At 46.7% G+C, this 11,283-nt stretch overlaps 1 protein-coding gene across 2 annotated transcripts in view; it reads right to left on the reverse strand.

The window, feature by feature from the left end:
* LOC121720760 (serine/threonine-protein kinase 3-like) overlaps positions 1 to 11,283 on the reverse strand; it is a 90,562-nt gene that overhangs the window by 61,417 nt on the left and 17,862 nt on the right. For both annotated transcript variants that reach the window (XM_042107160.1, XM_042107161.1), the window contains exon 6: positions 10,752 to 10,919. In XM_042107160.1, coding sequence (XP_041963094.1) covers positions 10,752 to 10,919 — 168 coding nt within the window. The remainder of the gene's footprint in view (positions 1 to 10,751; positions 10,920 to 11,283) is intronic.

Below are 11,283 nucleotides of genomic sequence, written 5' to 3' on the forward strand. Positions count from 1 at the left end.
GTGTGTGTGTGTGTGTGTGTGTGTGTGTGTGTGCAGGGTGGGGGGTAAAGTGGTTCAGGGAAACATTGACGGTCAAAAGCAGCACTCTTATCACAACAAGCACAACCACTAGCCCATCAACATCACCATCACCTCATCATTACCGCTGCCCTCATCGTCATCATAATCATAATCATAATCAACATTGTGGTTTTGATGATCATCGTTTCTGTCGTCATCATCATCATCATCATCAATGTGGTTGTTGCCATCGTCAGCGTTCATGTAAAAACAAACAACTGAGCGGTGCCTGTGCACCTGTGCTTCCTTCGGGCTGGCTGCTTTCCTGGAGACCACTCAGGAGATATTCGCTCTCTCTCTCACACACACTCACACACATGCACACACACACACACGCACACACACACACACACACACACGCACTCCACAAATACATAATCACACAGTGAGTCAGAAAACCCCTGGAAACAGCAGCAGGGTTCGGTGCAGCAGAGCACGCTACTTTTGTGAGCGTGTGATTTCACAGGCAGACCTGGTCGTCTCCTGACGCCGGGTTGGGTTGGCCTGACGGTCTCCCTGGGCCAGTGAGGTGAGGAGAGCCTCCAGAGCGGTCACCTCCAAACACAAAGCAGGCTTCTCCTTCCTCTCCGACCGTACAAAACAGAACAGAGCAAAAGAGAGAGAGAGATGAGATAGCGAGGAAGAAACAGAGTCCCCTCCGACCATAAAAAACAGAACAGAGAGCGAAAAAGAGAGAGAGAGAGAAAGAGAGATGGGGTGGGAGAACAAGATAGAGGCGGGGGAAACAGAGGGAGCGAGAATGAGAGAAAAAGAAATCAACAGAGTAGAGAGAGAGAGGGACAAGAAAGGCAGTGAAAAACAGAAGGGTGAGAGGATGAGGAAGGGGTGTGAGAAACAGAGCAAGAGAGAAGGAGGAGTGAAAAATGTGGTGATCAGCAATATGAGGACAAAAGGAGAGGAACAGAGGGGAGAGGAGAGGAGAGGAGAGGAGAGGAGAGGAGTGACGAGGAGTCAAGTGAAGCAGAGGTGGCCAATGAAACGGTCATCATATCAGATCAGAGGGGAGAGGAGAGGAGCGCAGAGGAGCAGCTAAGCCCTGCTGTGGGAGGCCTTGCTCCCAATGGCCAGGGCCTCCAGGATGAGTTCCAACTAAAACAATCCCCCCCCCCCCAGCCTGGAACGCATCTCCCACTTTATAGTGAGCAAAGGTCTGCTGCAGCTGGCACTGCGAGGTCCGAGGCAGGAATAATCTTATCTGCCATCAGCTATAAATATATGACAGGGAGAGGGGGAGAGAGGGAGAGAGAGAGAGAGAGAGAGACAGAGATGAATAGAGAGAGATGAAGAGAGAGACGGAGTGAAGAGAGAGAGATAATGAAGTGAGGGGGCGGAGAGAGAGAGAGAGAGAGAGAGAGAGAGAGAGTGGGGAGTAGAGGGAGGCAGGGAGGTGGTGAGACCTTCTTCTTCTTCTTCTTTTTTAACTGCCCTTACAAATAAACAAAGATCTCCATAAGGATCTGAAGAGCGGGGAAAAGCGAAGGGTCGTATAAAGGCCAAAGAACTTTGAAGGACGACATGATATATATCATGCCTGTGCAATACATAAATCAAATGATTATATATGCACATAAGGACATACAAAGGTTGAGGCTATTTTGTCTATTTGTTTTCTTTAGAGATCCATAAGATACAAATATCAGACATAAAAACCTACGCTGAGAGACAGACTAATATGTTCTATAATGTTATTCTGAATGAGAGAGCATTATGTACTATCTTGCATGAAAGTCACCCCAAAACACCCTAAAACAACTTTTGATGGTTTCAAGATGATTGTACTCAGCCAAGTCAAGTCCATTGAGTTTGCATTTGGGATAACAAAACAAAAATCAGGCCCTCTTTAGTCTGGGGAGGTTCTAGCCTGGGGCCTGTTATCACACTATGACAGCAAATGATACATTATAATAATGGAGGAAATGAATCAAACGAGAGAGACACGTCTTGGGCACAAACAGTAGTTTGTATTCATTGCATCATCATCGAATATTTCAATGCAATATCCTGACCCAGCGATTCTGACCTAGTGATTCAGCTGCCCAGAGCCATAGAGACACGGCTTTGACCCGACTAGTTGCATCTCAGGGGAGAAAACCTGCCCGGGCTTTGAATTGTCAACATGTCAACATGTGATAATCAAGCACAAACTCACTAATTACCTAATTAGCTCAAGATAAAGGACTGCAGTTGACACATTCAACCACACAGTGGAAACTCCTCTAATCATATTGTATGAAAGTTAAAAATGTAAATTCCCATTAGAAGTGGGTAAATTGAGTTGAGCTCAGTTTAGAGTGACCCGAACTAACGGTAAACAAGATGCTGACACAAAGGGTTGAATGACACAATGCAGCTATATCAGTGTTGAGATTGTTAGTTTTGGACCAATCACCAATGTGATTAAGTTCCCTTTGTGACAATTTACTCCGCTCTGCCTTCGGTAGAAAGCATAACCTGCCAAATATCCTTTGAGAGGAGCAGCGAGAAATGTCTGACAGACACAAACTTCTCTGCTGTGTTTCAATTTGCCCATGAAACACGTAAACAGTGTAGCGAAAACAATTGGAGCCCCACCGTGCAAAGCATCTTAACCCAATCAAAAGTCCATCAGGAGGACCTCTTGAGCAGCGCTGCTGTCACACAATCTGGGCTAAGATGGATGAGCTGTGCGGGTACTCCACTCCACATACGCACCCACGCGCATCCATGCTTCATTCCCACACCTCGTCACTGGCCCGAGAGGTGGAAAAAGCTGGAGGAGCGCTGAAGGTGTTTTGGAGCCCGCCGTGCGGTCCGAAACACAATTATGCGAAGCAAAACTATCCCGTTTGTGTGGACACTCACACATTAATCACTCGGTATTGACAGATCGCTGGGTGCGAAACGCTGGTTTCCAGAGATGGCGTACAGCTGGGGGTATCCCAAGTGGCGATGATGGCGATGATGATCGTGATAATAATAATGATGATGACATCATTGTTCTGGCGGTCCAGAGGGTCAAGGCCACGTCCAGTAAGAAATGGTGTGAAACATTCCAGGACACCATGGAGAGAAGAACAGGCAACTGCATTGCCAAGAGCATGCAGATCCATCTGCCCATGTGAATGACATAGGGACCAAAATACACAAAAACAGTTTCCTAACAGCAACATAACATCACATTAACCCATGCACCTGTCCAATAACTAGCATGCTTCTCTCGACCCATTGTGCTTTTCTCTCTAAAAACGCCTAAACAACAACACTGGTAGCAAACTTTTACAGGCACATCTTGACATTTAATCACCAATTAACTACTGTAAACTGTTATCTTTCCTGGAAGAAACACCTTTGAACACTGCTGTGGTTGAACAGTCGCACACAAGGGGTGATAAAGCTGTAAAAGTGACCTGGGCCCTGTTCAGCATGGAGCGCAATTCTGCTCTACACGCCACTAAGGTGAAGGCCATGGAGCCATGAGAAGGCGCTGATAAGGACCCCTATTAGAGGTCAACCCATCTCCTGATTGGGAGTTGGGGTGGGTGGGGAGATGTGAGAGTGGGGGTGAGATTAGATGGGGGGGGTGGACTAGAGGGGTACTGAGCTGGGGGCTAGAGGTCTGTGCTGTCTCAATCCTGACCACTCTCCTCTCCGGCTTCCTCTTCTAGGTCATGGCAGTTATGCAATGCGACAATAAAAAGGCGGTCGTAAACTACTGTTTATGCTCTGGGCCATAAACGAAGAGGTGCGTTTCCTGCGGACATTTACAGCCGCACTGTATCGCCGGCTCCCTTCACACACTTCTTTTATAAGGCAGCTTGTTAAAAAACCAAATGCAAATGTTATTCAATTAAAGAGCAAACATGGGCCACCGTTGCGGCAGAGCACGTGGGTCTGTTCCGTTTGCCCGAGTTGGATGCCGCAGTCGAAGAACCTCGCAGTGAGGGTTTATCCCTTTGACGTCAGCATCGGCTCTAGCTGTTGCAGTCAAATCACATCTGCTATATCATTTATTTAATCTGCCTTGGCCCAGTATAAATACTGCTTATCGAGGGGGGAATATTGAAGAATGGCGATAGCCTTGGGAGGGAGGCTCTAAATAACTAGCACATGATAAGAGTTGATATCAGTGGAGGTATCTGTCTGGACATTTGCTAAGAGTTTCCACAACAAGCCTACGCCACCGGCGCAGCTGCTTCAAGCAAAATCCTGCACATCCAAATGTTACCAAGCACAGAATATATCAGAACCCATCACCTGCTGAGGGCTGGTAAACCAACAAGTGATTTATAGTTCCAAAAGCAAAGCAATCCAAATGCTAAATGCGACGTCTTTCCATTCTCAGAAGAACAAAATGGGAAAATTGAGAAATAGAACTCTAGGAATCTGCTTAGTTCAGTGCAAATCTTACATTTTTATTTTCCGATGCCAGAGATTATACACAGCACCTTTAAGCAGACACTAGCTGTGTGATGTATATGTGGCTCTCACCTCCAAGCCAAACCTCCAGAAGTTAAAAACGGCAGTGACCTCAGGCCTAGCTCATGTGAGTTCCCCCCACACACACACGCTCTCTCGCTCCCACACACACTCTCGCTCATACACACACACACACACACACACACACACACACACACACACACACACAGTGCTTGCTCGTGGCACTACAGCATGGGAGCACACCGCTCTCTCTCTTGCAACCACCGTCCCATCTGTGGCGGCCCCGGGACGGCAGGCGCACACAGGGTGGGTGGGTGGGGGGGGGCATTGGTCCAAGAGCAACAGGGCCGGCCACTTAAAGTGTCACAGTGCAATTAGAAGCGCATTAGGAAGCTGTGCAAACACAACCAAACCCCATGACAACCTCAACGGGGTAGAACACGACTTCCTCCTCCAGCGTAGCAGGCTCAGAGGGGTAGTGGGGGGTGGGATCGGGTGGGGTGGGGGGGTGCAGGGGGTGGAGGAAGTTGATGAAGTGGCAAGGACAGAGTTGATGAGTTAATGAAGCTCGCCTTCAAGAACAACAAAGCAGCGCGTCGGCCACTTGGACCGCTCTTCAAAGCGCCGCGGACCAGGGCTAAACACTTGCAGAAGAAAGAATTCTTCCCAGTGATCAGCAGAGAATGGTGGGAGGCTGGGAGTGGGATGGGGGGTGCTCAGAAAGAGAGGAGGAAAGGAGGAGAGGAGGATAGGAGGAAACAAGGCAAAAAAAAGAAAGAAAGGGGAAGAAAAAAAAAGAGAGCCTGGACAGATTGGTGACACGCCAGTAAAACATAGTGTCCACCAACACGGAGGTTGGTCTCAGGTTTCCCTTTTTTATCAGATGGAACTATTTCACCCTACTTTTCCTTTCCTGTACACGGAACAGACCGGCGTGTTCCTCTCCTCAAGTTAGCATGTAAGCTAATTAAACACAGGTCACCGGGCATTCCATGGGTCCAGATGACCCAACGTATGAGACCCAGCTGCTGCATGGTCAGTGTGGCTTCGTCTTCACCCCAGACCATTACAGGATGAGAGGCACAAACGGCCTCACCCTGGACATACCTCCAGCCAATACAAGTAGTCCATATCTCTTCATGTCTGCATGTGAATTGTTATTGGTTAACATGTTAATTGTTATTTTCCACAGCACAACAAATATGGGCTAAATATAAGCAGCTGTGGGAATGTTGATGAATGGCAGTTAGTAAAGTCTTTGGCTACTGAAGGTCACAAACTCATTTGCATACCCACACTGTACTCAGCTTTACCAACATCTGAACATTAGGTGCAGTCCTCCCGAAGAGGCCAGATGGCGCTTCAGGAGCTAACAATAAGCACGGTCCAGAGCAGAGCACCGACCGATTCTGGGGTGGGTCTGGATCTGGTTCCTATTCTGGACAGTTCCAGAGCCCAGTAAAGAGACAAAATGGCTGGATCAAATTTAGAGTCAAAATGAGCTCCGAAATAGAGTTTCAAAACAAATTTGCTAGGCCGGGAGTTTTGAAAGGAAGTGGTCGAGCTGGAAAGCAGACTCTCTTGTTGTTCCATTAGACTGTTTTTTTTTTTTTTGTAATTGTGAAATTGCGCATCAATCTTTACAATCTTTGCAATCAAGTTCATAAACCACAAGCCTCGCCTAATACCTTTTTTGCCATTCGAAATGACGTGTGAGTGTGCGCACACACAATGCAAGGCCCTGGAGTGTCTTCAGAGAGCTGTGAGCTAACACCTCCCAGGCCATCTTAAGTGTGAGAGAAATAAATAAGAGCAGCGCGTAATTATTACAATACATCATCGATCCATTAGCATGGGATCAGACAAGTGCTTTATTTACGGAGCAAATGCACGCTGATAGAGAAGGCTGTGGCTTGTGACTCAACGCCTCTGCTATGGAGCAACAAAGGAGAGAGCATACTTTCCACAGGGTTCACAGCACACAAGAAAACATTTCAAATTACCCCGCAAAAATATACAAGTACTCAAAGACTTCAATAGGGGCCCATCCAGAGAAGGCTATGGAAGAATGAGGAAAGAGAGACTGAAGGAAAGGGGGAAAAAAAGAGCCTGAAAAAAAAAAGCTGGTATAGGGTGTTTTTCATTCTAATTATTTTACCAGACCGACTGCTTACTCTGAGAATGATTAATCAGGGAGAGCTGAGCCAACCATCAACTGAGGCATGTTTTGCATTTCCTCTACTGGTGGATCCGTCCTTATTGCCAGTTAATTGAAACCTTGTTTAGGAATACCAAGGTCAACGTTTCCACCCATGTTATCCGAATTAGCCTGAAATGAATCCCTTCTAAATGGGAAGTGCGGTGTGGGCGAAACGGAGTGCTACTTGAATTCCGGCTGGGACACCCACATAGATACCTAAATGGGGTGTGTGTGTGTGTGTGTGTGTGTGTGTGTGTGTGTGTGTGTGTGTTTGGGGGGGGGGGGGGGGGGGGTGTAGTGGGATGGCCAGTTTGGGTGGATGGATGATGTAGACCTTGAGGGAGCAGCAGGAACAACAGCAGCAGCAGCAGCAGCACATTCAGCCTTGAGCAGTTGCAAGAGGGGAAAAGAGGGAAGGCATGCATGCGAGACCGGGCTTCACTTTCCATAAGGCTTATATCAGTGACACAACACCCTCGGCAATCTGGACCGGCTTACGCAGGTCTTCGCCTCATCTCCAACAAACACTGTTTAAAATTGGTCTTGAAAAAAAACCAAATTGCATCAACAGCCCCTTCTGCAAAGATAGGGTGGGAAAATCTGATGTGCAGTCCCACATGACTGCACAAACCACAAAGTCCTTAACACTGTCCTCGCTCTTTTCAGAGCACGAGATTGAGTGGAGGATGGGACGGAAACCGCCATGCTCGTAGAACAAGGGGATGCTGACGCTGCAGAAGATCAATGCTGTCGCCCGGACTCTGTCTGGCGAATAAAAAGCCTTCCGAATCGCCGCATCAGCAGTGGGCCGCTGGCTCAGCTGCTTCAAAGGGACTCCCTGTGGTGATTTCATACCTTGCAGAACGCAAGCAGACAATGACATTAGCCCGGCATTAGCCAAGATGTCTAGAAGAAGGCCTCAGCGAAAAACACACTCATGCCCCCTTTCCACCTCCACCTTCGGATCCATGTTCGTGGGTAGAAAAAAAACGCTGAGCTTGTGTGCTTTGGCATATGGACGGAGAGTGAGAAAAACAATAAAAGAGCGCTTTGAGACAGCAATAAACTGTTTATGCATGCCGTCAGAGAATTGGGCCGGCAGGGGCGACAGGACGGCTTTTAAAACCGGGAAGCAGAAGTGCATATGGCGTACAGAAGTCACGATACCCCAGTGAGCCAGAGAGAGGGGTATAAATCCTGGACGCCGGTAGGTGATTGACACGAGGCTGTGACGAGGCCCGGCTCCAGTGGGCTAATTCATCTCTCAACCCTACGTGTGGCCGACCACTTTCCCTTACCAGTTAGTGACAGGATGTCAGTTGACAACTCATTTGATCGGCGGTGAGTGAGTGTGTGAGTATATGTGTGTGTGAGTCTGCATACGTGGTTGTGTGCACGTTTCGGGGAGGTGGGGTTACGCGACAGGCGTGGGGGGGTGGGGTTGAGGTGGGGGGGGGGGTGAGGTGGTGGGGGGCACGGGAAGGAGATTTACGGCAGCAAGCGGAGCAGCAGCTGGCTAGGTGGCGCGCAGAGCCGGGCAAGAGGGAAGCTAATCTTGTTTACATTCAATCTGCTATTTCCTCCCCTCTGAAACCCTGCTAGAAGAAAGTCATGTAATATGTGTATTAAAAATAAGTGTAGCAGACCAGGAAACAACCTAACTGGCAGCACGGGGCCTTTGTGGGGCAGCCAACGTACCCTGCGGCTACGCGCAATTGATACATGCTCTATTCCAGGATGGATTCCTGAATCACAAAAAAAAGGAATTTGCTCCAGTCGGGCCCCTCACTGAGACACATTACTGGGTTAGAACACAGCAATGTGTAGCGTCTGTAGCAATACATGAACTGTGGTTAATATGGTCAAACTGTGCAACTGAGTATATACAGATATACTTGGGTGTGTATGTGTGTGTGAGAGTGTGTGTAGACATTAAGGCGAGGTAGATTACTTTGTTGAGAACTGGCGATAATTGAGACGTGAGGAATGAATTTCTTTTTCCAAGCGTGGTTCCTCGTCTCTGACTCACACAGAAGCCTGAATTTAATTATGCTAACGTGTTGCTGCTACGGGCATCTCACGGCACTGATACACTGCACAGTACCAGGCACTGCCAGGCAGATATATACTTTCAATGGCTTTCTATGCTTCTATGGATGCAACTTTGCATCCTGCCAGTACTTCCACCTAAGTCATATGATAAGTATAAGTAGATATAAGATATCACGTCCGGCACAGGGAAACCTGATTCTAAATATGTAATATATAGTGCAGAGTCCAACTGAACCTCAGTCATGAGATAAAAGGTTAAGTGTACACAAGGTTCACAACTTTGGCTTTCTAAAAAAAAAAATGGTGAGAATGCCCTGAGAAGACCAAAGCTGATAACCGAGGGGAGAAGGAAATGTTAATAGAATTGAAGAAGAAAAAAACAGCGGAAAAGCTTGTGGCTTTTTTTTATGGAAACTAAAATTTCAACTTCAACCATGCAATCACCACATTAAAGGAGCCCCATTCTGGAGACGACCGCCGGTATGCGCGGCCAGTGCCAGGCTAGTGTTTTTCATTAGATTTGTCCATTTTTTCAGTTGATTTGGCAAATTAACTTACTGCAGGCCAAGCACACCATCCAGACATGGCAGCGCATAGCAGCAAATTGCATTTATCAAAAACACACACAAGACCTGTTTAATTAGCGTGATGTGTTTAAAACAAACACAGGCACACACACACACACACATACTCACACAAACTATTCTCAGTAGCATAGGAGCAACAGAGAAGCCATCTCTTTACCAGTCACTGTATACAAAAGGGAACACATTTAAACTTCATCATTTGTATTTAGGTACTGGTGGTAATCCTTCAGTCTATCTTGGTAACGCAGCTTTTTCCTACAATCTTCATTTGTTGGTAAGACTTCAAAGTCTGTGATTGATCACACAAACAATTTCCTTGCTCCGGCTTCTTGGTTTGTTAAAGAAAAAACAACATCAGCTTAGATAATTTTGCTCTATTATTTGGAAAGCACACCTAACAACTTCAAGCTTTTTTCCCAGGAAACAAATTTGTTTGTAGTTGCATGATGAGGATGATAGATGTACAATGTGGTTTTGGAGCTCAAACGCGGCCCGAGGACGAGGAAGGAGGAGAAGGCCATCCCGGTCTGACGATGGGGCTTATGGTGGAATGAGTGCTTGTGTGCAACTGATTGATTCTGACTTTGAAGTGCACCTCATGTTCCACTGTTGGAGTTATTAATTTGTGTACATAGGTGTGTGTGTGTGTGTCTGTCAGTGTGTGTTTCATTCACTCCTCACATGTGCTGTAATCAGGAATATGCTACAAATCATCGGAGGTATGAGATTATGAGCCGGCAAACCCACTCCACATGTTGGCCCTTGGGGAGGCAGGCAAAGGTTTCCTGAGGGAACACTGGGAGACCGCCCACATCACCCCTGCCATTGCTGTTGTGTTGTGTGTGTGTGTTTGTATAGTGAGTGTACAGTATAGTGGTGTAGTGGTGTGTCAGTGTGTTAACAGTGATGTGAGGGTGTACTGTATGCATGTTGTGGAGGGTGTCTGGAGTGTGCGTGTGTGTGTGTGTGTGTGTGTGTGTGTGTGTGTATGTATGTGTGTGTGTGTATGTATGTGTGTATGTATGAGAGAGATAGATAGATAGATAGATACTTTATTGATCCCCAGGGGAAATTCAAGGTCTCAGTAGCATACAGACAACACACACACATTCACTAACAGCAGAAAAAGTAATTAAAAGTATATAATATAAAAACACAACTAAGCAATAAGGACAGTAGAAGATAAAGAATATACCAAAATACAAATTATACTAACACTTAATCTAAATCAATTCTAAAAACAGTATCCACATAGTGGTGATTAATCAATCAAGAAATATATGTACATGTAGCTGTGTGTGTGTGTGTGTGTGTGTGTGTGTGTAAGTGTGTGAGTGTGTGAGAGTGAGTGAATAAGTGAGTGAGAGAGAGACAGAAAGAAAGAGAGAGAGATAGAGAGAGAAACAAACACTCACTCTCATGGGGTGGATGTCTGCATAGGGCGGCTTGCCCTCAGCCATCTCTATGGAGGTGATGCCCAGCGACCAGATGTCTGCCACACAGTTATACCCAATCTCCTGGATCACCTCTGGGGCCATCCAGAACGGCGTGCCAATCACTGTGTTCCTCTTGGCCATCGTGTCCTAGAGAGAGGTAGCCCGGGAGGGCAGGCATTAAGGACACAACACCAAGGCCACAACTAAAGAGGCCTGAATACATAATCTGCTATTTCTTTTCTCTAGCAGGAATTTTATTTTTTACTTCAAAGCCTTCATGTTTTACATGTTCTTTGATGGGTCGTATATCAAACAAAACATTTTTTATTTCACTATTTAATGACAAAAGAGGTTGTACTAGTGGGTCAAAGATGTCAGTTATGAGTAATGCAGGACTGAGACGCAACGAGTGCTGTTTTATGTTTTCCAAAGTAGGAATGGCCACCACCTAAGGGACGACGTAGCAAGCCTGTCCACTGACGGCCATCTTGTCTAGTGCCCACTAATGTAG

The sequence above is a fragment of the Alosa sapidissima genome, chromosome 10 (genome assembly GCF_018492685.1).
Source record: "Alosa sapidissima isolate fAloSap1 chromosome 10, fAloSap1.pri, whole genome shotgun sequence".
Lineage (NCBI taxonomy): Eukaryota > Metazoa > Chordata > Actinopteri > Clupeiformes > Clupeidae > Alosa > Alosa sapidissima.